This window comes from Caretta caretta, chromosome 1 (genome assembly GCF_965140235.1).
Source record: "Caretta caretta isolate rCarCar2 chromosome 1, rCarCar1.hap1, whole genome shotgun sequence".
Classification (NCBI taxonomy): Eukaryota; Metazoa; Chordata; order Testudines; family Cheloniidae; genus Caretta; species Caretta caretta.
In genome coordinates, this window is record NC_134206.1 from 328,135,675 (window position 1) to 328,162,862 (window position 27,188).

Genomic DNA, 27,188 nt, shown 5'->3' on the forward strand with positions numbered 1-27,188 from the left:
AAATTGAGGGATTCTTGGTTTTCGCCCATCCAACTACAAAGAGATTCCTCAAGGGCATAGTGAACCTCTATCCCCAACCCGGACACCCCACTCCAACATGGGACCTAAATCTAGTTTTAAAGATCCTGACTAGAATGCTCTTTGAACCTATGGTCACTTCTTCACTTACATACCTGTCAATGAAGACGGCAATTCTGGTGGCCATCACCTTGACGAGGAGAATAGGGGAGATAGCAGCACTAATGGCACCCCCCCTTCACAGTATTCTTTAAAGATGAGGCTACTCTTAGGCCACGTCTGAAGTTCATCCCCAAGGTGACCTTGTCTTTTCACATAAACAGCTGATTCATCTCCTAACCTTTTATCCAAAGCTTTATCATGATACCAGGGCAGCTATACTGCCTACACTAGACATTAGGAGCATCTTAGCCTTTTATCTGGACAGGAAAAAGGCCTTTAGAAAATCTCCTAATCTTTTCCTCTTCATTGTGGAAAGGTCAAAAGGCGTAGCAATATCGGCCCAAAGATTCTCCAAATGGGTCTCAAACGTAAGAACAGCCATACTGGGTCTGACCAAAGGTCCATCTAGCCCAGTATCCTGTCTTCCGACAGTGGCCAATGCCAAGTGCCCCAGAGGGAACAAACAGAACAGGTAATCATCAAGTGATCCATCCCATCGCCCATTCCCAGCTTCTGGCAAACAGAGGCTAGGGACGCCATCCCTGTATGTCCTGGCTAAAAGCCATTGATAGACCTATCCTCTATGAACTTATCTCGTTCTTTCTTGAACCCTGCTATAATCTTGGCCTTCGCAACATCCTCTGGCAGGGAATTCCACAGGTTGACTGTGCATTGTGTGAATAAATACTTCCTTTTGTTTGTTTTAAACCTGCTGCCTATTAATTTCATTTGATGATCCCTAGTTCTTGTGTTGAGTAAATAACACTTCCTTATTTACTTTCTCCACACCAGTCATGATTTTATAGACCTCGATCCTATCTCCCCTTAGTTGTTTCTTTTACAAGATGAAAAGTCCTAGTGTTATTAATCTCTACTCATACGGAAGCCGTTCCTTACCCCTAATAATTTTTGTTGCCCTTTTCGGAACCTTTTCCAATTCCAATATATCTTTTTTGAGATGGGGTGATCACATCTGCACGCAGTATCAATTGTATTAACCACTGTTGTCATGGTTGCACGGTGTTACTTCCATCCATAATCTGCACACATTTGATGAGGTTGGTTTCCACCTCTGTCATTTTCCTCAAGACTGTTCCTATCTCAGAAATCTGTAGGGCAGCAACTTGGGAATCTGCTCATACCTTCACAGAACACTTGTGTGATTACTGGAGACTCTGCTTCCGATGCTATCTTCAGCTCCACAGTGTTCTCATCCATAACAGACTCGACTCCGAAGCCCCAATCTCCCACTGGGGATTCTGCTCGGGAGTCACCCACAGGGACATTATTCAAAGAAGAAGAGGAAGTTACTCACTGTGTGCAGTAAGGATGGTTCTTCAGGATGTGTCCCCCTCTTGGTGCTCCCCAACCCACCCTCCTCCCCTCTACTTTGGAGTTCTCAATGGAGGCTTTGTGGTAGAGAAGGAATTGAGGGTGGTTTGCCTATGCAACGCTAATTAGCCTCAAGGCACAACACAAGGGAGGGAAAGAGCATGTGCAGGCTGAACGGACACTGCTACCAAATATCTCTGATCAATAGTACAGGGATTAGGGAAACCTAATCCACCTAAAAAGAAAATGAGTACTTGTGGCAGTACTCCTTTTCTTTTTGCGAATACAGACTAACACGACTGTTACTCTGAAACTAATCCGCCTAATCTCTGATCAATAGACACACCTACAGTGGAACACCCATAGGGACACACATCTCGAAGAACCATCATTACTGCACAAGGTGAGTAACTTCCTCTTATTATTGTCACAGCTTTCTTTTAATTGCTGAGTGGGGCCTTTTCCTTTCTAGCCACAAAGCATAAAGCGGACATTATTTTCTTAACTAAACTAATTGTTTTAATTTCATAACCATTCCTACATATGGATCTTGAGTGACTTCAGTGCCAAGTTGCTGTTTATCTATAAGAAGTGGAAAAGTTCTGTCTCTGACTTAGAGTCCTCTGGGTCTGGAAGGAGATTTGTTCTTGGTTCTTCTGCTCACAGTACTGATGATAGACTGTTATCAAGCTCCTGTTTTGGTTTCAGCTGAGGTTCTGGAGAGTGTTGAGCTCTTAGGCTTTGCAGGTCATCATCTTTAGAATCTTCATGCCCCAGCAGTTACATTTCTCCCCTGTGACTCTTCCTACTTCAGTTGCAAGTGCATGGATCTGGGAACCTTCTTGGTCAGGCTTTGAATCAGTTGGGATGGATCCATTGACTTAGCCTGGGGTTGTTGCTTACGCTAGCCATCTTTTGGACGTGAGGAGGTCTATAAGTTAGATCCTCTTGTGCTGCAGTCATCAGATCTTCAATCAAATCTGATGACATGTTTGAAGATCCCTGTTGATTGCCCCCTGTCCTTTAGGGTTCTACAAACACTTTAATTAAATTGATTTTATTCATCATGACCCATGGTCTCAGTGTGGTCACCCCTCAGTGCCAGGCATCTCACTCTTCCTAAGAGGTCCTGACCCTCTCCATTAAAGAATCCGCCTCCATTCACCGTTTGGGTAGATATTTTTTTCTTGAAGATGACTGGGTATTTGGGATAGAACCTGAAAAAAGTTTTGCGGCGTTCAAGGTCGGAGTCTCCTCTCTCTTTTTTCTTCTCTTCAAACTCTGTGGATGAACTGGTATTTACTAAGGCTACATTTCCTCATGAGCTAAATCTGTTTCATAGGATGCTGGCTAGGCTAGCATAACTATTGAGTATGCCTTTGGAGGTTGTTAGTGGAAAAAAAATACTACTAGCTATTTAACGGAGTGGAGGGAAAGAAATAATGCAAAAACAGGTGGACCCTTGCACCAGAACATCCTCCCTTGCTCCTATTGCAGAAAGCTCTTCAGACAATTGGGGGAGCCGAGGCTGTGCAAAAAACTTCTGTGTCATGCATCCCTAGCTGTACATAACTTTTCTGACAGGTGTGTCTGCACGTGTCCCTTCCAGAATCGGTCCTAAACCTTTTGAATAAGTCTGTTTTTAGGAATGTGTGTGTTTTCAAGAAAAAGTGCATGATCAAAGAAATTTTCGTGAGATTGTTACATAAAACCCCTGCTTTATTGTTGTTGACTTGTCGTGCCTCTTACAGTTATGGATTGCATTTCTAGGAATTCTTTTGAATTATTTTTTCAGCTTTAATTATGAATATACTTTTTGTAGGTTTAAAGTGGACATTCAGCAGTACTTAAATGAAGGGAAAGGGGAAGAAGTTTCCATTAAATTATTGGAGGGGTGCTGGTCTGGGTGTAGTTAAAGTTGAATCCAGTCCTGTTACAAATCCAGTTTTCAACATAATTTTTTCTTCCCTAACTTCATCAAAACTAAAATAACCCTAGGCCACAGCTCATTTTAGGGCAGAATACTTCTGGAAAGTTTGGGGCCCATCACAAGGAATTTGAGGGATGCTTTAAAATGTCCTAATTATTCACTTTTCATAGATTTTCCTAATACTACTTTGATTTGTCGTATCTCTGAAACATTCACATAAAAACTTCAAATTTCAATCTACCGGGCATCCCTAATGAGTAGAAGAGCCTGCCCTAGGTTTTGCGAGAGAACATGTAGCTATTTAAAAGGTATTCTTGTGAGAATACAAAAGTGCATGCATCGATACCTGTGTTTGGAAGTGTATATAATACATACCAGTTTGATGCATGCATAATACATGCACATCAGTTTGATACACGCTTTGAAAAGTGTGCATGGTGCATGTGCGAAAGGACGTGAGGCTGGGCACAGTTGGCAGGAAACCCCAGAGGGTGCAGGTAGGTTTGTTCTGGAAGGCGCACAGCAGGGAAAAGGAATTAGTATGGAGAATGGAAATGAAGCAAGACAGTTTAGGAAAAAATGGGGTCCATTCTGATTAGCTTGCAAGCTCTGCCAGTCATGTCAGAGCTTGGAAGGGCAGAAGGGATGGATACCTGTCACTGAGCAATTCTTAAAACATATAAAAAGTCCTAGCGGAATTTCTTGCAGAAAACTTTTACCTAGAGTTAGTGATCAAAGTATCTACCCCTCAGCCAAAGACCCCAGAGAATGTTACAGTTTCCTCAGAATGCACTAATCTGAGGCTTGTCATGTCAAATTCAGGCTCCATTTTACAAAAACATCCAAATGTTCAGAGTATGTAAACAGCCTTTGCTCAGCCTCCATAGTGACACCATGGGAACAATCAGAAACCTTATCATGCCATCACACAAATTTATTGAGAGAAATGTGTTTTTTGTCACTGGTGATGTATCTGAGTAATGGATAGATAAGAAGAAGCTGTATTGAGATAGTATGAGAAGGGACAAAGTTAAAGTTGTTTGCGTGACCACATCTACAATTGCTAATGTTCCAAATAAAATGTGTGTGTGAAGTCAATTCTTAATTTGGGCTTTCTGATGGTTTTTTGTTTGCTTTGTTTTTTGATGATATATAATTGTCAGTTTGACAAAACAGAGTCAATGAAAAGACGAGGTATTCTCATTTTGTAAATAGTAATAATATTCATAGCAATACTCATGGAACTCACCAGTATAAACTGAAAAAGTGTTGCCTTACTTTGCTTCAGTCTCATGAATGGTAAATGACTTTCAGACAGTCTTTGCATACAGTGTTAGCAATAGGACATGCTGTTCCTATGGATACCAAACTAAAGTGCATTTCATTGTATTTGATACTAGAAATGTCCACTGTTGCAGATGATTTTATCAGTATTCACTCTAATTTTATTTAGCTTTTCTTTGAGAGGTTGGTTTTTTTTAAAGCCAGTATCACTAAGTATATTGTAAATACATGCTTTCTTATCAAAAGAAGGCAGAAGGTAGGAACATAATAGAAGTATGTTTACAGTGGTTTTCAGATCTAGTATAGTAATTTCAAAGGAAATAATGCCTTCAGAATGTGCTTTGAGAAAGGTTTTTCATTTTTTTCAACTGAATAAAACACTGGATGGGTTTATTTTCAGGGAGAACTGTAGTAACATACTACACTAAATAGTTTAGGCATACAGTGGGAAGAGAGACTGAACAAGTAATAATCAAGGATAATGAGAACTTTCTAACAGAACATTTTTATATGCAGGAGAACTCCGGCACATTACCAAGCTAAAACCTTGGAGCCTCTTTGATGTGCTCGTGGAAAAATATGGTTGGCCTCATGAAGATGCCGCACAGTTCACAGATTTCCTGATTCCCATGCTAGAAATGGTTCCAGAAAAACGAGCTTCAGCTGGAGAATGCCTTAGGCATCCATGGTTGAATTCTTAGCAGAATCTTCAAATGTAAGATTGAACCAGCAACCACTTCCAGTGCATCGGACCTAAATGGTGACTGTCACAAATTCTTTAACAGGATCACAAGTGAGCTGGCTTCATCCTCAGACCTTTATTTTGCTTTGAGGTACTGTTTGACATTTTGCTTTTTGTGCACTGTATTCTTGGGGAAGGGTAGTCTTGTCTTCAGCTGGTAGTTTACTCACCCACTCTCTTCAGAAAACACTTAACGTGTCTTTAAGCATCATTTCTTGTGTTGTGTGGCATTCAAATGTCAAACTTTTGAACAAACTATTCCCCCCATCCCTCTGTGTTTTGGCAGGTTTTGTAACTATTTATGATGAAATATTTTAGCTGAGTATTATATAATTTACAAGTTTGACATCAAGTCAGAACTGAGAAATGGCAAGGAATTGTACAATTTTATTTTCTGACAAAGGGACATCATTCTTGTATTATAGTGTATGTAAATGCACCCTGTAAATGTTTATTTCCATTTAAATATGGGATGGGGACTCAGATTTCAGAGTAAAGCTACTAAGTTTAAAGAGCTTTGTAGCATACAAATTGCATGTAGCGGACTTCAAGCTGCTTTAAGGATTTGTGTAAACTTTCCATTTTGTAGAAGTTCCTGTACATTAGATTATAAACAAAGTGGCTCTGGTTTACAAGACTTCATTCCACCAATGGCACTTTAAAGGAAGGCTAGACTTCTTTCTAACGATAAAGTATGCATTATCATTTAGCACTCCCTTTTAGAATTTTTGCCTATTTTAAGTGCTTTTAAGGAGAAAATAGCAATTTCCCTTACAATGTGATAGTGAAGACATGGTACCATATGGTGTTGCCTTTTTATAAGCACTGTAATTTGTACTATACCCAAAAGATTAAAAGTGAGCATGGGAAATATTCTGTCTAGGATTACTGATCTTTTACAATAATATATGCTTGGGGTACGAAAAGGATTGACCAAAAAGCAAATATAATTTAGAGGACAAAATAATTCAATGTTTGAGACAGTTCATGCTCATTCCATTCATAGCTTTACATGCTCCGAAAACGAATTGCACTAGCTTTCCCCCCCCCATGAATTGACATAGATAGCAATTAGTTTGCCCTTTGTAAGTTGCACGCAAAATTGTAAATGTTTCTGGGGGTGAAAAAAGCTAAATACTCAAATTCATAGGCAATACAGATTTTAGAATGTAAAATATGGAGGTGTATTTTGCCCTCTTTTAGAAGTCAGTGGGGTGAATGTAAGTTTATTTCTGGTTTTACATAATTATGGTGCCACTTTTTTGACTGTCCATTTTAAATTTATTCACATGCCTTTGCAATAACTAGATTGTGAGAAGATAGCTCTGTGTTGTAACAATAACCAATTGTTTGAGGTGCTTGCAGTTGTCTAATTAAAGTGTTTTGTTTTTTCAGACATTGTGCTGGTCATTCAAATGCTTGATAATGGTAAATCCAACTGTTTGATAGTCACATTTCTCAGTAGGTTTTTTAACCTAGCATACTGGAAATGCCAGTTGACAATTCATTTGTAAAATATCTGTACACGCTTAAAATATTTTACTTAATACATCAGAGCTAAAATAGCACCTGCAACAGTTAACTCATTGCTTGTTCAGACTCAGAAATGGCATTCCACAGAACTTGTTCAAGTTAAAGTAACCTTTGCTTGCTTTTTGCCCTTCTGTGTATAATTAAAAATGAAGATTATTTAAAACCTCTTGGTAGAGTACAACACAATATGCTATTATTCAAGAGACTTTCAGCCACATTTGGCAATGCTAACATTTGGGTTTCAGAGCAGAGAGCAATGGCAGCCATCTACTTAAGGACTTCATACTGGAAAGCTGTTTTTTTTTTTAAAAAGGCAGCAAGGATAATATTGATAGTGTGAAGACAAAATGCTGTAATGAAAGCAAGAGAAGACAGGAGGTAAAATTTTCTGTTTCACCGAGGAGTTGCCTTTAGGTTCATCCTGTTGTAACGAGTGATAAATTTTCAATACAGGAAGGAAAGAAAAACTTAAGAATTGAAATATTAGTTTAAAACGTCACTTTCTAGGCACCAAACCAAATATTCCAATATTACAGCTCTTTGCACTACTGTAGCTATTTTTACAAAAGTTACTGGTATCCTAACATTCAGTTAATGGTGGTAACTTAAACAGTACCATTTCAGACACGTACTATGCTGTCTTTTACCCATTTCTTTCAAAAAGCTGTAGCTACTCAATTTATACTGACAAAATGTCTCGTACAAAATATGAGTTCTTGCTTCCAAGCTAGCTAATGATCCACTCACTTAATTTTATTAATACAATGGCTTTGACCACCACAGTAAAGTAATAAATTGTGGCTCTATAGGGTTGGGATAAGGAGGTTACTTGTTCAAAGCTCTGGTCGTTTAATTAGTTGATGGTCTTAGCCAGTTCCTAGTAGACTTTGGTTGCTAGACTCAGGAGAAAAAAATACAAGGATGTGAATAGTAATGGAACTGAATTGCCTTTCCTGTAGTAGTAAGAAAATCTATTTCTAATGCTGTTACCAGTCCAATGCCTTCTTTCACCAGTAGCAGTTGAACATAAAGACAAAGCAACAGTTCCTCTTTACTCAATCTGCTATACTAGCTTTTTATAAACTGGTGGAATTTCTTGATTCTTAAAAACCTGAAAAAAAATTAACATCCACAATAAGCTACAGTAGAAAAATTACTTGACTCCCCATGCCTTCAGCTAGTTTCACAGGACTAATTAAACTTTTAAATTATATACAGCCAAGTGAATTAGTTTTAAGATCTGAAATAATTGGTCCTACCACCAGACTGGTATTTAATAAGATGATTAAAGGCTTGTCTTCATGTTCTATAGCATAAAAATTGGTGCACACATTTCTTCTGTGCACACATTCAAGCATAGCTGCAGCATCTTCATTACCCTACAGATATCTTATCCTAGATATAAAGTTAAAACACTGAACTTGCATTTTAACAATAAGCTTTCTGGCTGTATTTATTCATTTCTGTTAAGTCCATTACCCTCCATGTTACTCTTTAGCCACAAAAACATACCCATCTCCTCTCTTTTGGTAATAAAGTTCATAAATTTTTCATTTTTATGTTGAAATGTCTTCTCTTCACAATGTAGGTGGTCGTTTTTAATGTCTTAGTGCATTTCAGGAATTATTTTACAAAAATCTAACAAACCATACATGTTGGAATTCTATTTTGAACTTTTAGAATAGGAAACATACCTATAGGTACCAAAATATGTGCAAATGTTCCTGGGGTCTATCTTCAAGATCAGAATAACCAATATTTGAATGGTATGGATCTAGACTGTAACTGTACCAATGTATGAATAATTATCCTGTACAATGCATAAACTGTGTGGATTAGTTTTGTATAATGTAACATATTTCAGTAAACTGACACTACACTGATATTTCAAGTAGTTTTTCCTCATCTCTAATCACTAAGATTAGCAGGAAAAGAACACACTAACCTTTAATGCAGTGGTTCTCAAACTTATTTGATTGTTGCCCCCTCTTCTTTGTGGCTGTAGTAGTTTACACCACCCACCTTCAGAGCTGGGCAGCCGGAGAGCAGTAGCTGTGAAGGCAGCACAGAATTAAGAGTGGCATGTATTATCACCCTTACTTCTGCACTGCTGCTGGGTGCCCAGCCAGGAGCTGCTGCTCTCTGGCCACCCAGCTCTGAATGTGCACAGTAAGTTCCCCACCTGCCCCGTAAAGCTTCTCATGTCCTCCCAGTTTGAGAACCCCTGCTTTAATGGACAGCTTCACAGATGAAATTTGAGGTGGAATATGCAACTGGTCAGCTTTCCTCGCAGGAAGAATAAAATATCCATGAAATGGGAACTCAGAGTATTTTTGAAGAGGAAATAAAGTAGTGCCATCACTTCTAATTATAGCACTCACAATCCTGGCAGATTTTTAAATAGCTGGACATGCAGTCACTTATAACCTTATTTTTTCCTTAAATACACAACTCTCAGGACAGTGTTAAAACTGACATAATTGTGATTTATTAACATGAATTAAAATGCCCAGCCAGTGCTGCAATGTGACAGTATATTAAAAAATTAAAGATCATATACTGTACTACTTCCACAAAGATCACACATTTTTGCAAAAGAGACTTGTCATTATGTACAGTACTATATCAAATGAAAGAAGCCTTAAGCAATTTTACACGCAAAAAGAAACAGTATTTACAGCAGTTGTCAGAGATATTAGAAACAATCTATACATTAAATTACATTTCTGTAAATAACTGATGAAACAAAAGTCATGTCCACGCCAAACTATAAAAATCTGTATTGCATTGTTTTCTAGCTATATGCACACAAAGAACTGTTGACAGAAGAAAATGAAAAACCTATTCGTGCCATCTCTTATCAGTGTACTTATTTAATTACATATGTATAAAAAGTAATATAGAAAACATTCACTAAATGAATTTAACTGCAACAATAAAATTTAAAGATTATGCAGCATCAAATCTACTGCCAGAAAAAACTGCTGGAATGTTCACTTACAAAATAAAAAGAAATACCTAATACTGGCTGAACAGCACATTTTCAGGAATTTTAAAAAAGCAAAAAAATGGAAAGAATACAATGAAAGAGCACTGGTGTTTGCTTTTATACAAAGTATCATGTACAAGCGTTAAAAAGTACCTTGAACAGGTACATATGAAATATACACAGTTTATCTTACAGAAACATTTTTAAAATGTTTAGGAGCAAGGGTCCCATTTTAATGCCACCCTGAACCATGGTAATTATTTTGAAAAGTTGGTGGCACCTGTGCTCTGTGAATAGGAATTTGTCCAGGCACTGGAGATGCCTGCTGAGGTCCTTGCACACCATGAGGAAGGGTTACAGAGCCAGGATGAGGACAGAACCCTGAAGCTGCAGGTGTTGGAATACTGTTTGGTCCTTGAGGTTGGATATGAGGACCTTGACCTGGTAGTGGACAGTGAGGTCCTGTTCCAGCAGGCTGATGTTGAGGTCCAGGTCCCAACGTTGTATGATGTGGGGCTTGTGATGAATAGGAAGATACATTTGAATGAGCACTTGAAGGAAAATGTGGGGGTCCTTGATGTGATGGATGGTGTATCCCTTGTGCTGATGCTGGGTGATGCCCAGAGCCTAAAACATTGGAAGGTGGAGGTGGCGGGGGTGGAGGAGCTGAATTTACTACATGCTGGTGTTGTGCTTGCAGACCTTGATGTCCTGTTGTGGAATGAGGAGGTTGATGGTGGGGCAGAGGACCTGGGGGTGGAGGTGGTGGTGGCAAATGGTGACTAGCAGCTTGAGAATGAATGTGTGATCCAGGGGCTACTGCCACGGCATGAACTGGACCTACTACGTGTGCTACAGAATGCTGCTGATGGGAACTTTGCTGCTGTACAAGATGAGGTCCTGGAGCAGGTGGTGGTGGAGGAGGAGGAGGAACAGCAGATGCTGAAGCCTGATGATGAATACTGGGGTTCTGAGATGGCAAAAAATGCCCTGCAGTTACATGGTGTCCTGGAACTGCTTGCTGGCCTGTAGTGCCAGGAAGTGCTTGATTTGGTCCAGAAGAGAAAACAGTTTGTTGGGGTATGCTACCCTTTAACTGACTATAACTCTGAAAGTTTCCAGAGGGCTGCTGGTTTTGATAGTAAGTAGAAGAAGAAGGGGGTGGGGGAGGAGGTGGGGGCGGTGCACTGCTGTTCAAATTTTGTTGGTTAAACTGACTATAAGTTGCTGAAGATTGTCCTGAAGGTGCCTGGGTGAACAACTGTCCACTAGCTTGCTGCTGACTACCAGGCTGAAGGTTCTGTACTGCTGGATAAAAACTTCGGTGTGTTTCTCTCTGAGGTGTTCCAACTTGAGGTGACTGTGGATGATGAGGTCTGTACGGAGATCCTAACTGCTGTGAGTGAGGCTTTGGTGAAAGATAACCATGCTGTACAGGTGCGTGAGGAGTAGATGACTTTGGAGGATTTTCTACATGAGGTGAAGGGGGACAGTGCAGTTTCAAAGGTGCAGAAGGCAGCTTTTGTGAATGGGAAAGTTGCTCTGTTGAACTACGCAAATGCGACTGAGATGGGTGAGTTTTTGAAAGTACTTGGACATTATTTGTCAGTTGTTTTTGTTGCAGCTCAGATTTGGGATGATTCGCATTCTCAGCCTCTGGAGCATTAACTGCAGTTTCCCAGTGAGAATCTGGTTTTGTGGGTGTTCTCCCAATTGATTGCGCTGAAACTACAGGACCAGGTGAAGAAGGCTAGATAGATGAAGAGAAACAACAAAGTCAGTGTAACTTTACCCCAAAATGTTTTAAAGTATATATATATAAAAACCAGTTTCTTAAAAATAACTTTCACCCAGTAAGTGTTTTAGAAATCAAAAAGAGTTTGTTTTCCTTGGCAGGTGCACAGGATGTTCATTATTTGAAGAAAAAGAAAACGATAGATACAGGTGGAAGGCTAAGCTTCCTTAATGGTAGCATTATCCTCATGATATAGTGTTACCAAAATGCACTGAAACTTCTTATTTATACAGCATACAAAGCATCCCAGGTTTAAAAAAAAACAACACTGGAGAAGACGTCACTACTTGAAATATCTTACAATCTATGTTATTTATAAAAGCCCTGGACTGCTGATACTAAGGGATTTATTTCAAGTTCTATACAAAATAATTTACAGGTTTCACATCAAACTTCAAATCTTAAAACTGGGATAATGTGAACAAACTGACTGAACATTACAACCTGAATTCCTCCATTTAATATTATGCCAGTAGCTACCACGCAATTTTCTTCCTATCAGTGTTAATTACCCTCTCTGTTAAAAAACTGACACTTTATTTTCAATATGAATTTAAGCACAAAGATTAGAGTTCAGATTCCTTGTAAAATTATATCTATTTGGTTTTTAAAATGAAAATGCAAAACCACTGAAACAATTTGTCTCCCCCAAAAATTCACTGCAATTGTGACTTTGGTCACTACCATTCAACATTACACATACCAAATTTTAATTGAACTGAGATAGGCTCATTCAAATATGGAATATTTTGGCTATGATCTATGAGGATTGAATAGATTTTATCTGTTCATATTCCAGAGAATTAGGATAAAAAACAAATTAATCAGTCTGGTTATTCTTTGGAATTATCAGAAAATCTTGATAAACAATACCACTTGTACTATGCTAAGGTATAATGATCTTAAATGTGCTTGTTGGTGTTGGCAAGTCCTTTGCAATTGAGAATCCCTATCATGAATGAAAGCAATGGTAACTTTTTACTTGGATTAGATGAAAAATGTCTTATGTGGCATATTACATGGTTGAGACTTGGCTAGAGTTATTGCTGCTCATATTCAACACAGATACATAACAGGTAAAAGAAAAAAGTTCTTGACAACTACCTAAGTGAAAAGCACTTCAAACAATCAAGAAAGACATTCCCAAATGTACTACATATCTATACATACTAATCTAATCAAACTACCCATTAGTGCTGGGTGCATCTTATCTACGCATGTGTGTGCACACACACACACACACTCTATTACCTTGCTTGCTTTTGAAGGACTCTTGCAAGTCTTTTGAGAAGTATCTGGGGATGGACATTCAGCTGTGGACTCTGGATTTTCAGGATCAGGGTCTACAAACAAAATCACAGTAAAATGTAGAAATTTGATAAACAAGACTTTTGTAAACACTACTGAACAGTTTATGTTCAACTCCAGAGAACTATTTTTCAAGTTCTAAGTGATATGATTCAACACTGCAAGCATGATACGAGGTCATCTGCTTACTGACCTTCCATTAGTTCAGTGAAATAAAGGACCTTAAGTTGCAACTGAGGAATGATATTTGAATGAGATGGTGAGTATGAACTACAAGGTGATTCTCGTCCTACAGATGAAGCAGATCTGAACATAATATTAAAATGGCTAAGAGCTATTATGTGGATTAGTTCAATGAATCCATTTTCTGGACTGATAGTAAGCCAACTTACCACTGTCCTTGTCTTTCCTATGATCACTGAGAAGTAAAGCTCTTTGATAACTTCGCTCCCTCACTTGTTCCACTGAAGTTGAAGCAGTCCTTTAAAAAACAAACAAAATATTCTTTACATTAAAGAGATCTAATTCTACATTTCACATGTCAGGATGTATATAATTTAAACTCAAACATAGGGTGAGAGAGCAGCTGTTTGGGCAAGAATACTGTGTAGCATACTCACTTGTTCTTGTATAGACAGTATACACAAAAGACAAAGAATGTTCCTATCGACAAACATGTAATCAGTTAATTAGGCTGTTCATTTTAATAGATTCTCACTTCAAATATGGAATAAGTTCAACAATTTCTGCAACATGTTCATCTGAACAGAAAAGGAAGTTAGCACTAACAGAATTCCTGTTAATATGAAGAGATTAGAGATCAGGATCTTTTTTCTTACTGTAGAAACTACATGGATGAGAAAGGGAAGGATGCTTTGTCACTGAGATAAATTGGGCACCCAACGTTGGTGGACATTTCTGAAAATTTAGGCCTCGTTCTCTGTCATTCAGTTTATCCATTGGTAAAATAGAGAAGATAATATCACACAGGGTGATGTAATGACTAGTTCATTGTCATTTGTAAAGCAGTTCTGGAAGGTGCTACATGAGCACAAGTTTTTTTGGGCAGAGTCCAAGCCATATTAGCTAGAGTTGAGAGCAGTGCCAAGCATTGGTAGGGGAAATGGACAACACTGGAACTCTTCCTCTGCATTCTAAAATGTTTTGATTAGTTATCAGTGAATCTACAGGATTACTCTACAGTGGTCTTGCTGGCTTCTGAAAAACATTTGGTTTCTTAAGTCTTGTAAGGAGGTGAGTCAATCATTAAGTAAACTTACCACATGAAAGGGCCTAAGTGTATTTAATGGATCATATATATAATCAATTTATATTGATTATGCATTTGCTCATATGTATTACTAACGAGTATGTGACATATATGTACTATATATATGTCTCACATATTAGTTAGTAATACATATGAGCAAATGCATAATCAATATAAATTTATACATAGTTTAGTATGGTTCATCAAACTTTTGAATAATCATTTTCTGGGAAGGAGTGCAAAACAACATTTTTGGCTTATTAAGTATCCCTAATTTCTTTTCTTGAAACATCCCTGATATTTGAGTGCAGAACAAGGATGAATTAACAATGAGGGGTCACAATGTCCCCACCAAATATAATCAGGATAAACCAAGAAAGTCCTTGTCAAATATTTAAGATTGATAGTATTGATTAAGTGTATTGTGGAATCTTACATTTGGTCATAAATATTGTTAATCATTATTATGTAATGAATCAAAGAGGGGTGTTGATAGACAGCAGGGTGTCATCTTGGGCATAGAAGGGTGTACGCAGACTTAAGACTATACACAAACAAAGGCAAAAACTTGTCTGTATATACTCAGCAAGATCATTGACCAAACATACCTCAACTGATCACTCGGGTGTTGGCACTTTGTACCTATTCTGAAATAAACCTGTTCCTTGGATCTGAACTCTGGAGTCAGCCGTGTTTTTTTCTGCCTTGCTAGGTTTGTATGGTAACCTGTAGGCCTGGTTGGTAGTCCTGAAAATATCCTTAAAGGTCTCTAATAATGCTTAATGGGGAAAAAATTAAGCAGCATCCAGTGTTCAGACTAGTACTTCTTTCTATCCTGTTTTCTCTTCCCCCCCCTCACTCTTTATTTCTGCAGCCCAGCATCTCCCACAGTTCTGGATGTCTGGGCTGCTCTTCTATCTCTGCAGCTCTTGGAAGTGGATTTGTGTTTTAGCACCACATGATCTGGTAACACTCCCTCTGTTCCTGCTTGCTGCCAGACTCTGCCTCAACAGCAGCAGACAATAGCACTTTCTTTTACTCCCACTCATTCTATTTTAACTTTTCTGTCCAGTTTTTTTTAGGCAGTGGAGGCAGTGTTCTCCCTGTCTCCCTCCTGGTCATTCTTCCTTCTGCTCCCTGGGGCAGTTAACCCTCCCTGAGCCTCCACTACAGTCTTAGCAGCCAAGAAAGCACTCGGTCAAATCCAAGTAGTGCTCTATATGTAAGGTAGGCTTCTCAGGTGGATGGTGAGTTGCACCCAGACTTCTGTCCGTAACTGTGTTAGGTCCCAGAGCTACAAGTTGGACAGGCAAGTGAGGTCCTTTACCGAGCAAGGCAGCTGCAACTCCAACAGGGAAACAATGGACCAGGAACCCCAGCGCAGAACGGGAAGAAGCTCCGAAAGCAAAGAACTCTGCCCATTCAACTCAGGGGATCATGCAGAACACTCCTTCCCGAGCCAAAAATCCACAAGAAAGCACAAAACAAGAAAGCACAAAAAATCCACAAGATAAAAGTTCTTTGCCTCCTCCTCCTTCCCCTCTGAGGAAGGTGCGCTATCTGAATCTGAAACCTGAGCAGACTCCTGAGCATAAACCTCACCTCTCAAAATCCTCCCAAGGCTTCAACGGCCCTTCACTCCTCCTTCAAGGAAGTGATGAAGAATTAATGGAACAAGCATGTTAAAAAGAGTAACCTCAGGCTCTATAATGTTCAAGAACCAAAGGGCTCTACTGCTGTGTTACCAAAGGATGATGCACTATAGCATCCTCCCTAGTGGGGGAATTCTATCCTAAGGAATCCATGGATAGAAAGATGGGCTTTGAAGCCTTTTCTGTCACCGAGTGTCCCTGGCAGCTACCTAAATTTGCAACATCATCTCCTTCCTGGCTGAAAGATCTCAAAGCCCTTAAGGACAGAGATCACCCTGAGTTTGGCTCCAATTTAAAGAGTCTCCCAAGCAAAAGCATTTATAGCTGATGCCTCAGTGGATTCAATAAGGTTCTCAGCCTAAGCCATGGCTTCCAGCTCATTAGCCAGGTGCCACCTATGGCTCTGACCAGAGTGGATAAAAATTAGTGATTTTTTAAAATTTATTTAAATAATACATTTTTCTTTTTAAAAATAAACCTGTTTTAAATGAAATATGAATTTAAAACAAAATATGTTAAGGCCTAAACTTATTATAATCTCTTAAAACATTTAAATAAAAATATACTGACTCCATGAGGCTATCAAAAACTTTGACTTAACTTTTTTCTATATAAAGAATGAATCTGGGGTGAAAAGTCTGACTTTTGAGGTCAAGCTTTACAAATATGGCATAAAAGGCCATGACCTGCATTAAGGGCTTGACTCTTGGGGGGACCCAGAGGCTGTGCTACTAGGTGCAAGAGACTAGCAAAGTCATCACAGGCTTTGGGACCCGACCTCTGACTCCCAGACACACCATCATGTATTTCATCAGAATCATCCACTGAGCTCACCTGAATGTTTTCATATTCCTATTTTATAGCTTCTTTACCTGAACTCAGATAAGCTTAGTTCTCAAATTATGAATATTTAGGATTCCATACATTATGGAAACTTACTCTCCAGCTCATGGAAAAACAATGAAGTTGATGTACCCAAACCATTTAAAGGTGTTTTGTTTAATAAAAATAAATTTGATATATTATTTTGTGTGTTTAATTAAATTCCAGTTACAATCCTAATACAGTTTGACACTAAGAGCAAAAAGTTAATTATCCAGTAAATAACCAATATCATTCACCATTTTCTAACATACTAAAATGTACAACTAATCAGAATCTGAAAATATTGTTCTACTGCATCCATTCTTCAGCCACTCACCCAGTTCAATGACTACGTAAAACAATCTGATCTAGAACAAACTAACTATCTCATCTGCATATGGAAGCAACAGAAAGTGTTCCCACACAAGAAGGGTGCTCTTGGTTCTTACTCCATCTTTGTCATTATACAGCAGTGCAAGGGGGGTGGAATCAGAGCTATTCTCCATTTCAAAAGGCTCAAAACAAGTGGATAAGAAAATAAGTTTTGGATGGAGAACCTATCCCTGTCCTAGGGGGAATTCTTAACTTCAGTAGATCTAGCAGAAGCATATCCCCACATAAAGCGTCACTGCAGTCTTCTGAGGTTTGTCTGTGGCAGGAAACATCACTGGTACCGAACACTCCCATTGGGCCTGTTCTCGGACCCCAGGGTTTTTACAAAAATGGTGGTGGTGATAATAGTGAGACTAAGGTTGATGGGAACTCCCCTTTTCCCCCTTCCTGGATGACATCCTGACCAGAACTCCAGTGCAGTAAGCAGTGCCCAGGGCCACATCCCAGATAATGAATCTCCTTAAGGCCCATAGCTTCATCATCAGGGCCAAGAAAAGATATCTGGTTCCATCCAGGAATTAATTTTCTTGCTCTAGAGTTGCAGATACTATGTTTTCAACTCCTAGGACTCCAGGTGTCCTGGATAGGGATCACTCTATGGTCACAATCATGCATCAGAAGTCTTCATACTAAAAGGTGTAGGACCACTCTACAGAACACGAGAGATCATGTACACGTTCTAACACAGGTGATCAACTCCTTACAATGGTGGTCAGCCCAAAGCAATGTCTGCAAAGGTACGGCCATCTGCCTTCCAGATCCTTTAGTCCTTGCAGTTGAGATCACTCTGGAGGATTGGGGAGCTCACTTAGAGACCCAGACACCCCAGGGAACCTGAAGCAAGGAAGAAATGGCTCATAGCATAAACCTAGAGCTGAGAGCAGTCAAGCTAGCTCTGCTACGGTTCCTGCTCAACCTAAGGGTGAACCACATCCTGGTTCAATCAGACAACACTACTATAATCGCATATTTAAACAACCACAAGGGAACTATAAATGGAAGCAAAGGAAATAATGAGACAGGTGGAACAGTTCCTCCTTTCTCTCAGAGCACTCCACATTAAAGGGGACCTGAACCAGCAGGCAGACTGGGTCAGCAGGTGCAGGGTCAACAACTCCGACTGGTGTCTGAATCAGGAGGTTTTCAATCTCATTGGTCAGATGTTCAGCCCCTCTTCAACCGAGCTGTTCATGGATCATACAAACACAAAGAGGCCAAAATACTTCACAATGGAGGCAGACCCCAGATCCATGGGGGCAGATGCCTTATCGCACAGCTAGCTGTAGGGCCTATCTATGCACTTCCACCCTTTCCACTACTGTGGAGGGTGGTCCAGAAAAGAAAATGAGAACAGTGATAATACTGATAATTCCTTTTTGGCCAAGGAGACGTGGGTTCTCAGACCTGATACAGCTGACACTGGAGCCCCCACTACAGCTTCTGCAGAGATTGGACATCTTCTCACAAGGTCCCCTTCCTCATCTGGACCCAAAACAGCTTCAGCTAACAGCCTGAGTACTGAGAGCTCTGTCCTCCAGTCATTAAGACATTGCTTCATCTAGAAGAGTAGATATGCTAAAAGTGTACTTCTCTATCTTGTCCAGATTCAACAAAAGCCAAAACCACAGTGCAAAATCCCAGAACTCCAGGAATTCTAACTAGTCAGGATTTCCTCTAAGAAGCCATAGACCAAGGCCTTCAGCCCAGTACCACTGTGCCTCAGGTGTCTGCTCTTAGTAGTGTGCTATTTGCAGAAGCCTCAGACTCTCTGGCAGATTGAGCAGTCCGGTTCGCCAGACTGTGCTCAGGCCACTTTTTTAAAAATGGGACCTTTCTCAAGTTCCGAGTCCCCTGACAAGCCATCTTTTTGAGTGTTTGACATTAGAGACGGCCTTTTATCTATCTATTGCAACTTGTTTCTTAGTAGTTGTCACAACCACCAGGAGACTGTCGGAGCTGCCAGCCTTATCTATACAGGAGTCTTACTGTATGGTACATGAGGACAAGGTGATGTTCAGGACACCAGAATCCCTTCTTCTCCTAAGTAAATTCCTCCTTCCATGCTTCCCAAGAGGTTACACTTTCTTCATTCTGCCCAAAACCACAAGATCCAAATGAAAAGATGTGGCACACCTTAGATGTCAGAAGAGTGTTGAAAATCTCTCAAGCACACAGACTCCACACGAAGATCAGGCTCCCTACTTGTGCCCTTCCACCGAAAATGCCAGGGACTCAGCGCTTCTAAGTCCTTCATCATGAGGTGGCTTAAACTATGTATTGTGGAAGCCTACAAATCATCATTGGTTCCTGTGTCAGAAGGAATAATGGCACGCTCCATGAGAGCCTTAGCAACCTCATGATTGGAACAAGTGAACATGTCCACTGGAAATCAGTGAAACAGCCACATGGTCTATAGCTAGTACCTTCATTAAGCAAGCCTTACAAGGTGGACCAACTATTTTCTGCAGAGGCCTCCTTTGGCAGGAAGGTGCTCCATGCAGTGGCTCAGAAATCAAGAGACTTTTGAGTGACCTCACAAAAAGGATGGTACTTCTTTCCTACCAAATTTTTTTTTCATAACCCTCCCTACTTCTGTTCATTACTTGCTATTTCAGTGGGAGATGCTGGGCTACAGAATGGAAGATTTCTTACCAATAATTTCCTTTGTGCTATCAGCAGCTCCCATTATTTTACCCACCCTGGATGGTTCAGTAGTCAAGGGTCAGATATTAAGTGGAATGGTTACCATATGACCATCTTCCTTGGTCTAATGTACATATTTATTTTGTTATCTCTGGAATATTTATTAATGATGTTATGTAAGTTTTATAGTTTGGGAATAACTCATCTGGCAGCAAGCAGGAGCAGAGGGGGCAGGGCCAGACCAGAGGGTGCCAAAATATTGATCCGCCTCCCTGAGCTGTAGAGAGAGGAGAGCACCCCAGAATTGTGGGACTAGCAGAAAGGAAATTATTGGTAAGGAATTTTCCATTCCCCCTGTATCTTGCTGGTTGATTGCTTTATCTTTGCTGTTTTTCAGGTGCCTCCCTTTACATCCTAATACACTAATTTCTGCATGATCCCCCACTGCAAAGTTAATTTTTTTTAAGTACTCCATTAAAAACCTGCCTAAAGTTTTGTGAAGTCCAACTGTGAGAATTCTGCTGCTCAAAAGGGGCAGCTCTTCCTGCTCAGCTTCTCAGCCCATGGTGAGCTGAAGCTTTGGGGGAACTTCTCTACAGTAGGGAAATGTGACGAAAATTCTCCATTGTTGCTAACACCAGATCACCTTTACCTGTGCTAGCAACATTGGGAACCCTAATGTAGATGGGATGCTGTTCTTTCCAAAAAGTGTAGTTAAAAAATACTCTATTTTATGTGGAAAGTTACAATCTTGACCTTTCCTCCTGCCATCCTATCTAGGCTTTTATAATCCACAGAAACAAGAAATATTGATTTGTTTCACACTGGCTAAATAGGACTATTTACTAACACACCTCTTCACCATACAGCATTTTAAAATATTTAAGTGCTGAATAATCCACATGCAAACTTTCAGTGACAGGACCGAGAGCGTATACATATTCCAATCACTTCCCTGAGGAATCTATTCTCTGTGATTGTAAGGAAAATGGAACTAAAATATTTGTTCAGTCACTTAAAAGAAAGGCTTCTGGCCAAAACTTATTTTTTATGAAGTAAATGTAGATTAGGTATTCTGTTCAAATGTATAATTTATGTATTTATAAATGGTATCCCATTGCCTTAGCTCCTAAGTCATCCCACCGTAGCACACTGACAAAATAAAAAAATATCAAAATACAAGTTTGACAAAATTAGATTCTATAAAATACCCCGATATCTGTTAATAAAATAAACTGATGCTATGTAATATTTCCTAGACACTCTACAAATTTAGAGTGAAAATGTAGCAGATTGCTTCTCCAATTGTCTATTTGGCTATGCAAATACATTTTCTGAACTTGCAACCTGTGCTAAATGGCTTACCATTGAACTTCTGGTTCATTCTTCTCACTGGAAGAAGCTTCTTTAGCTGGACAGTTGTTGCCAGCTTCTTCTGGAGTTGTATTATAAACAGTAGCTGGCAATGGTAAAGGTAGGTTAGCAGTGTTATCAATTTGCTCCCCGTTTTCACCACTGTTATACCCATCATTAGCACCATTGTTACTGCTTATACTTCCTCCACCAGCAGCATGAGGAGATACGGTAACCAGAGAAAAGCTCTCGGTCTTGGAACCACTTTTTCTAGCTTCTCGTTGTCTCTTTCGGTATTCTAATAAAGACACCTATGGAAAAAAAATAAGAGGAAAAGTTTACTCATTTTTCTTTACACACAGTTAACTTCTGATTGCTGATAAAATTAAATTGAAATAAAAATCTACAGAGCAGTTCTCTTTAAATAACTTCAAATGGATATACCACTTAAATTGTCTCTAAAATATAAGAGGAGGTAAGTTAGTAGGGCTAATGATACTCTTTTCTGGAGATTTACAAAATGATTTACTTTGGTATCTGGTGAATAGAAACAGGAGTACAGGCAGAAGAAGCATGTATTTCTTACCTAGGAAAAGGTGGAGAATGGATCTGGGGCAGTGAGTGTGAGAAGGTCCCACTATGCAGAAGCTGCACTGTTGGGGACTGCATTGTAAATATTGGGACTTCAAGCTACCATATGATAGTGGTGGCCATTTTAAACTATTTTATTTTTCTGGTTTTACGCCAATGCATTTGCATTTAAAACAAAACAGAACAGCAGGCTGATGGTTTGTTCTGATATACGGAAAGATTTGCAACATCCGTATTTGATTTCCATAACTTTTTCTTTTAAATAATGACAATCTGAATTATTTCCAATTCATGCATTTTTGTTTTCAATTAACCCTTTATTATATAAATAGTATATAATAATAAAGTAGAGATTCAGCATAAACAACATTATTTGTCAAAACTGGTTTCATTTCATTACTGAAGAACATGATGTACATTATATTTCTTAATGTTAAAGGTTTTATATATATTTGTAACTTTCGGAAGTCTCCTTAAAATATAAATTTTTAAACAGGCTGTGTTTTCTATGCTTCCTTCTATCCAGGAGGAAAATCTGTGCAAAGCTGCTCTCAGTGTACACCTTTGGGTTTGAAACAAAAAGCTGAAATACTGATATTCAGGCCTGGACAGTATTTTTATTCATTAAGAAATCAGCCTTCTGTGCAAGTTAGATTTAACCCCTTTATGCTTTCATGTCTATTACTGGCAACCTGTGCTGAGCCGTATCTTCATAAACCCCAAACCCAGGGAACAGAAGTGCCACAACAGAAAATGCATGAGATACTGGGGCAAATTCTCAGCTGCTATAAATTGGCATAGTGCCATAAAAAAAAAAAAAATTACTGAAGCTACACAGATTTACAACTGTTGAGATTCTGACCAACTGCATATACACACACACACACACCCCCAATGGCCAAGATTTTTTAAAAAATAGAAGCTTAAAATTAGTATCCTGAATCCATTTTTGGGCACAACTGATTTTAAAAAATGTTGAGTACCAACAGCTCCCACTTAAGTCATTATGAGAAAGGAGGAAGCGGTTGAACTATGAACATCTCCATTAAGTCTAACAAATAGAATTAGGGCTTGCCTACATATAGAGCACTGCAGTGGTGCAGCTCCACTGCGTCTGGTGAAGACGCTCTATGCCAATGGGAGAGCGTTCTCCCATCAGCATAATAAAACCACCTCCGCAAGTGGCAGCAGCTATGTTGGCAGCAGAAGCTCTTCCACCGACATAGCTCTGTCCATACTGGTGCTTATGTTGGTGTAACTTATGTTGCTTGGTGAGCAACATACACTGTAGGGTAGACATAGCCTAAGTGTTGCCTTATCCTTCATGTATTTACTGTTTTGTAAATTAAGAGAAATGGTGGGAAATTAGAAAAGACTGTGACCAGTGATATGATAAGGGACCCATCCAAGGGAATTCAGGTCACTTTATTTTGAAAAAGATGGATAGCCTCAGCATTTAGTTGACTTGCAAACTGTTCCAATGGTGAGGGCCTCATACTTTTCCTATTAGAAAGGATATGAAGACTGAAGATGCATTCTACCTGGGGAAGGAGTGAGACAGGGCAAGATTAAATGCCTTGTCTTGCCCTGTCTCACTCCCTCCCCAACCCCCACACTCATATGAAATAAGTAAATGGAATTCAGATACTCATTTTTCTTAAAGCAGTCCTTTAAACAGACATGGTTCAACTTTTGAAGAAGCTAATTATGCAGTAGAGGAGCTTGAGATCAACAACGTTCTCTGCATGGTAACAAAAGGAATGGTCTCTATCTAGGGTGACCAGATAGCAACAGTGAAAAAACGGGATGGGGTGGAAGGGGGAGAGGTGCCTATATAAGTAAAAGTCCCAAAAAATGGGACTGTCCCTTTAAAAACGGGACATCTGTTCACCCTCTCTCTATCCATAACTGAGCTTAGTATTTTCTCCCCATATGGCACAATTCCACCACAGCCAGAGGGTTCTTCCCCAAAGTGATCTTCCCCAAAGTTGATTTGCTTTCCAAAGTAATTTTTCACTGTCTCTCATTTTCATACTTCATTTAACAATATTTGATTCTTCAGTCGAGATCCCAGTTCCTTGACGTAAGAGCAGTATAACTTGTGCCAGAACAAGAACAGTTCTTGAGGGTATACTCCATATTCTTCATCAGGAAGAAAAGGTCAGAAATGCATTATGTTCTAGAGCTGATGGAATCACAACATGTGCAAGAAAACTGCTTTTCTGGACAGAGACCCTATGCTTACCATTCATTGTAATGTCGCAGCATCTCTATTACCATAGTATATGAGTGTCTCAGTCTTTACCATCTTCTCCTCACAGCACTCCTGTGTGTTAGGGAAATCATATCCCCATTTATCAGATTGGGAACTGAAGCACAGACTACGTGAGTTGCCCACAGTCATACAGGAAGTCTGCGGTGGAGCATGGAATTGAAGTGTGGCCTTGTGAATCCCACTCTCGCAAACTACTGAATCCTCCATATGTCTAACAAAAGTGTAATTTCATATATCAGTCCAGAATGTGGTAGCTGTTTCTTCATGTTCACCTACGGTCACAAACACTATCAATACACGGCCTCTTGGTCTTCTATCTGCATCCAGAGCTTTCGCAAACATTCTCTTAATGATAGTAGCCAGTCTCAAGGGCCCCCGAGCATACACGTACTTTTGCCTAGGTAATATGTTAATCCAGACTATGTTCAGCAAAGCAGTTCTCTACTCTGAAGATGCTCGTGAATTTAGAGATCTGAGAGCTTGTCTAAGCATGAAACTTATTATAGAATAAGATACGGTTTTAATTTAAAGCAGAATAGTTGTTCTGAAATAATTCCACATGTGGACACTTATTTTGGAATAAGTGTCTACATACGGAATTACTCCAGAATAACTCATATGTGGACAAACCCTGATCTGAGATGCACATATAACAACTTGGGAGGAGAGAGATATATACCAGTAAGGAAAGACTTATCAAGATCTCCCTCTATATATACACATCATTATTAGGCTCTGTTTCCATTATTTGGAACTGACTGTTTTGTTTAGGTGTAGTCTCATCTACACATGAGGAAGATTCAGAGATTACTGCCTAAGGAATACAAGCATATCCCAATCTGTGAACAGTAAAACGTGGATTCCGTAATCCCATCAGTTCTGATGTCAAAGGTGCAGCCTGACCAGTCATCCTCTCTAGAGAAGCGTCCTCAAAATTCATGCAAGTCTTCTAGTCTGAGAGTTCTCTTTCAACAGGTGTTGAAGTTGAAATTAAGCATACATTTTTCTAGATTTGAGGCCCTTTCTCTTGACCTTTCAAAAGGAAGCCTTGAACTCCCATGTTGTGATACAATTGACTAACATGACAGCAGTATTGTAGATAGATGAGAAGCTCTGTCATCCATGTAGAAGTCATTTCCTGGATTGGCCAGAATCTCACCTAACCTCTATACTCCATGTAAGCAATCAATAACTCAGGTAGGTATTAGAGAAACTGTACATTTGGAATACTCATTTGCAGTTCAAAGGTATAGCTAAATATTGCATTTGGCAATGTGTTGAATGCCAAAGCTTTCACAACAAAATGCACTGTATCCACAGAAACAATGGCCATTAAAGATGATACCAGACAAACATCTAAGGATTTTCATGTTCTAGACTGGTGCAATCTGTGGTCTGGAGGTCATTGTACTATATCATGAAGTACGCCTGGATAAAACCACTGTAAACTGGCTGCTTTAAGATTTGACATCTTGTCTTAGTTTCTTTAAATTTTCCTTTGGGAAGAAGTTCCCCTATGGAGGGGATAAACCATATCTTTTGCTGATGCCACCTCAGTATGTACTATCCTTGGGTTCCTGCATTTGATAAAATTTTGGAGTCTGCACAATGAGCCTCTTGCCCATGTCTGGAAACTCTTAGGCTGCCACAATAATATTGAACAAGTACACACCTATAACTAATTTGATCTTAGAAGTAAGGGACTTAACTTGATCCCTATCTGTATGCTTCTACAAAATGGTCTTAGATGCCTCGAGTCCAGTTTGGTAATTACTTTTCTCCTCATGGTTTCAAATTTATTGGACAGGAAAAGATTTTCCTGCAATTTTCTCTCAGGATGCTCTTCCTCAGTTTCTACGAATTCCTCTCTTTTTTGATACAAAAGGAGGAATAAAGAAATCTGATGTTTCTTTGATTTCTTGTTGTGCTCTTTGGACTTTTTAGCCCTCCTTTGATTTCTTAGCTTTGGTGGGAGAGAGAGGAGGTTTGCAATTTTGTCTGCTTTTCTTGGAAATTTCTCTTGTGTGAAACTACATTTTCTCTCTCATCAGGAGATGAGTAACTGGTATGGTAGACATAAACCCTACACTGCAGTACTTTTGAGAACATTTCTCTTCAGTGAGAGGAGGGGGTAGGAAATTATAACTTTTAAAGTATGCTGAACACTGATTTTAGGACTGTGGATGGAGTAGAGAAATCCCTTTGTTGCCTAGGTGGCTATGCCTGGATTTAAAGACAATGAGGCTCACTTAAGCATCAGATGAGGATGAATGGCAGAGTAGTTGCAGGAGTTTATAGCTGTTTGGCTTCAGCTGAGATCAGGTTCCTTTCCTCCTTCTTCAAGGTGCCTTGGAAGGAAAAAGGGCTGCAGTGACATGACTGGGAACAACCATGTCTATGAGTGTCAGAACAACACAGCTCGCCTTCAGTATCTAGCTGCGGATGTATCTCTCAATCTGAGCACAGCCTGGACTTGAATTTCCTTTTCCTGAGCTGATCTGCCATGTTGGAAGCGGTAAAAAAAAAAAGAGAAAAGGGGGGGAAAACCCCGTTCATTACTGCCACAAAAAGTTTGAAAAAAGGAAGAGGAAATCTAGAAGTGCTAATGACTATGGGGGCAGAACTTCTGGCAAGTTGCCAGGTGAGAGACACCCTCATCCCCAGTGTTCCTGTTCCCCATTCTGTAAGGAGAGAGAACAGGTACCACTCAACATAGTAACATCTGAAGGCATTATGCAGGAGATTTTAGTGCTGGTAATGGCTGACAGTTACAAATGGGCCTATAGCCATACATACCCTAAATGTACTGTAACTGTTTCATTTAAATATTCTTTATACTTCAATCTTTTTTAATAAACTAGTACTATGAGTTTCTTTGTTTGCAGCATATGATTTTTAAGCTGACAGAATCCCTTCAACTATAGTATTGTGATATTTTGGGATAGAAGCAGGTATATTGATTTTCAGGTATGAAAATTAGAGGTTCCTTTTTAAAAAGGTAATCTGTTAATCATACAATGAATGTAATATCTGCATTGTAATACCTGTAAAAAC

General features: G+C 39.4%; 2 protein-coding genes across 14 annotated transcripts in view; one reads left to right on the forward strand and one right to left on the reverse strand.

Moving 5' to 3' along the window:
* The window catches only part of SRPK2 (SRSF protein kinase 2), a 310,269-nt gene extending 303,407 nt beyond the window's left edge, over positions 1 to 6,862 (forward strand). For all 11 annotated transcript variants that reach the window (XM_048836381.2, XM_048836386.2, XM_048836387.2 and 8 more), the window contains one exon: positions 5,243 to 6,862. In XM_048836381.2, coding sequence (XP_048692338.1) covers positions 5,243 to 5,427 — 185 coding nt within the window. In that variant the 3' untranslated portion in view covers positions 5,428 to 6,862. The remainder of the gene's footprint in view (positions 1 to 5,242) is intronic.
* A 2,604-nt stretch (positions 6,863 to 9,466) lies between these two features.
* The window catches only part of KMT2E (lysine methyltransferase 2E (inactive)), a 118,328-nt gene continuing 100,606 nt past the window's right edge, over positions 9,467 to 27,188 (reverse strand). For 2 of the 3 annotated variants that reach the window (XM_048836375.2, XM_048836373.2), the window contains 4 exons: positions 21,281 to 21,579; positions 13,486 to 13,574; positions 13,037 to 13,128; positions 9,467 to 11,740 (listed from right to left, as the gene is read on the reverse strand). In XM_048836375.2, the coding sequence (XP_048692332.2) occupies positions 10,223 to 11,740; positions 13,037 to 13,128; positions 13,486 to 13,574; positions 21,281 to 21,579 (1,998 nt within the window). In that variant the 3' untranslated portion in view covers positions 9,467 to 10,222. Of the gene's footprint in view, positions 11,741 to 13,036; positions 13,129 to 13,286; positions 13,383 to 13,485; positions 13,575 to 21,280; positions 21,580 to 27,188 lie in introns of all 3 variants that reach the window. The other variant, XM_048836380.2, reaches the window with a different exon arrangement.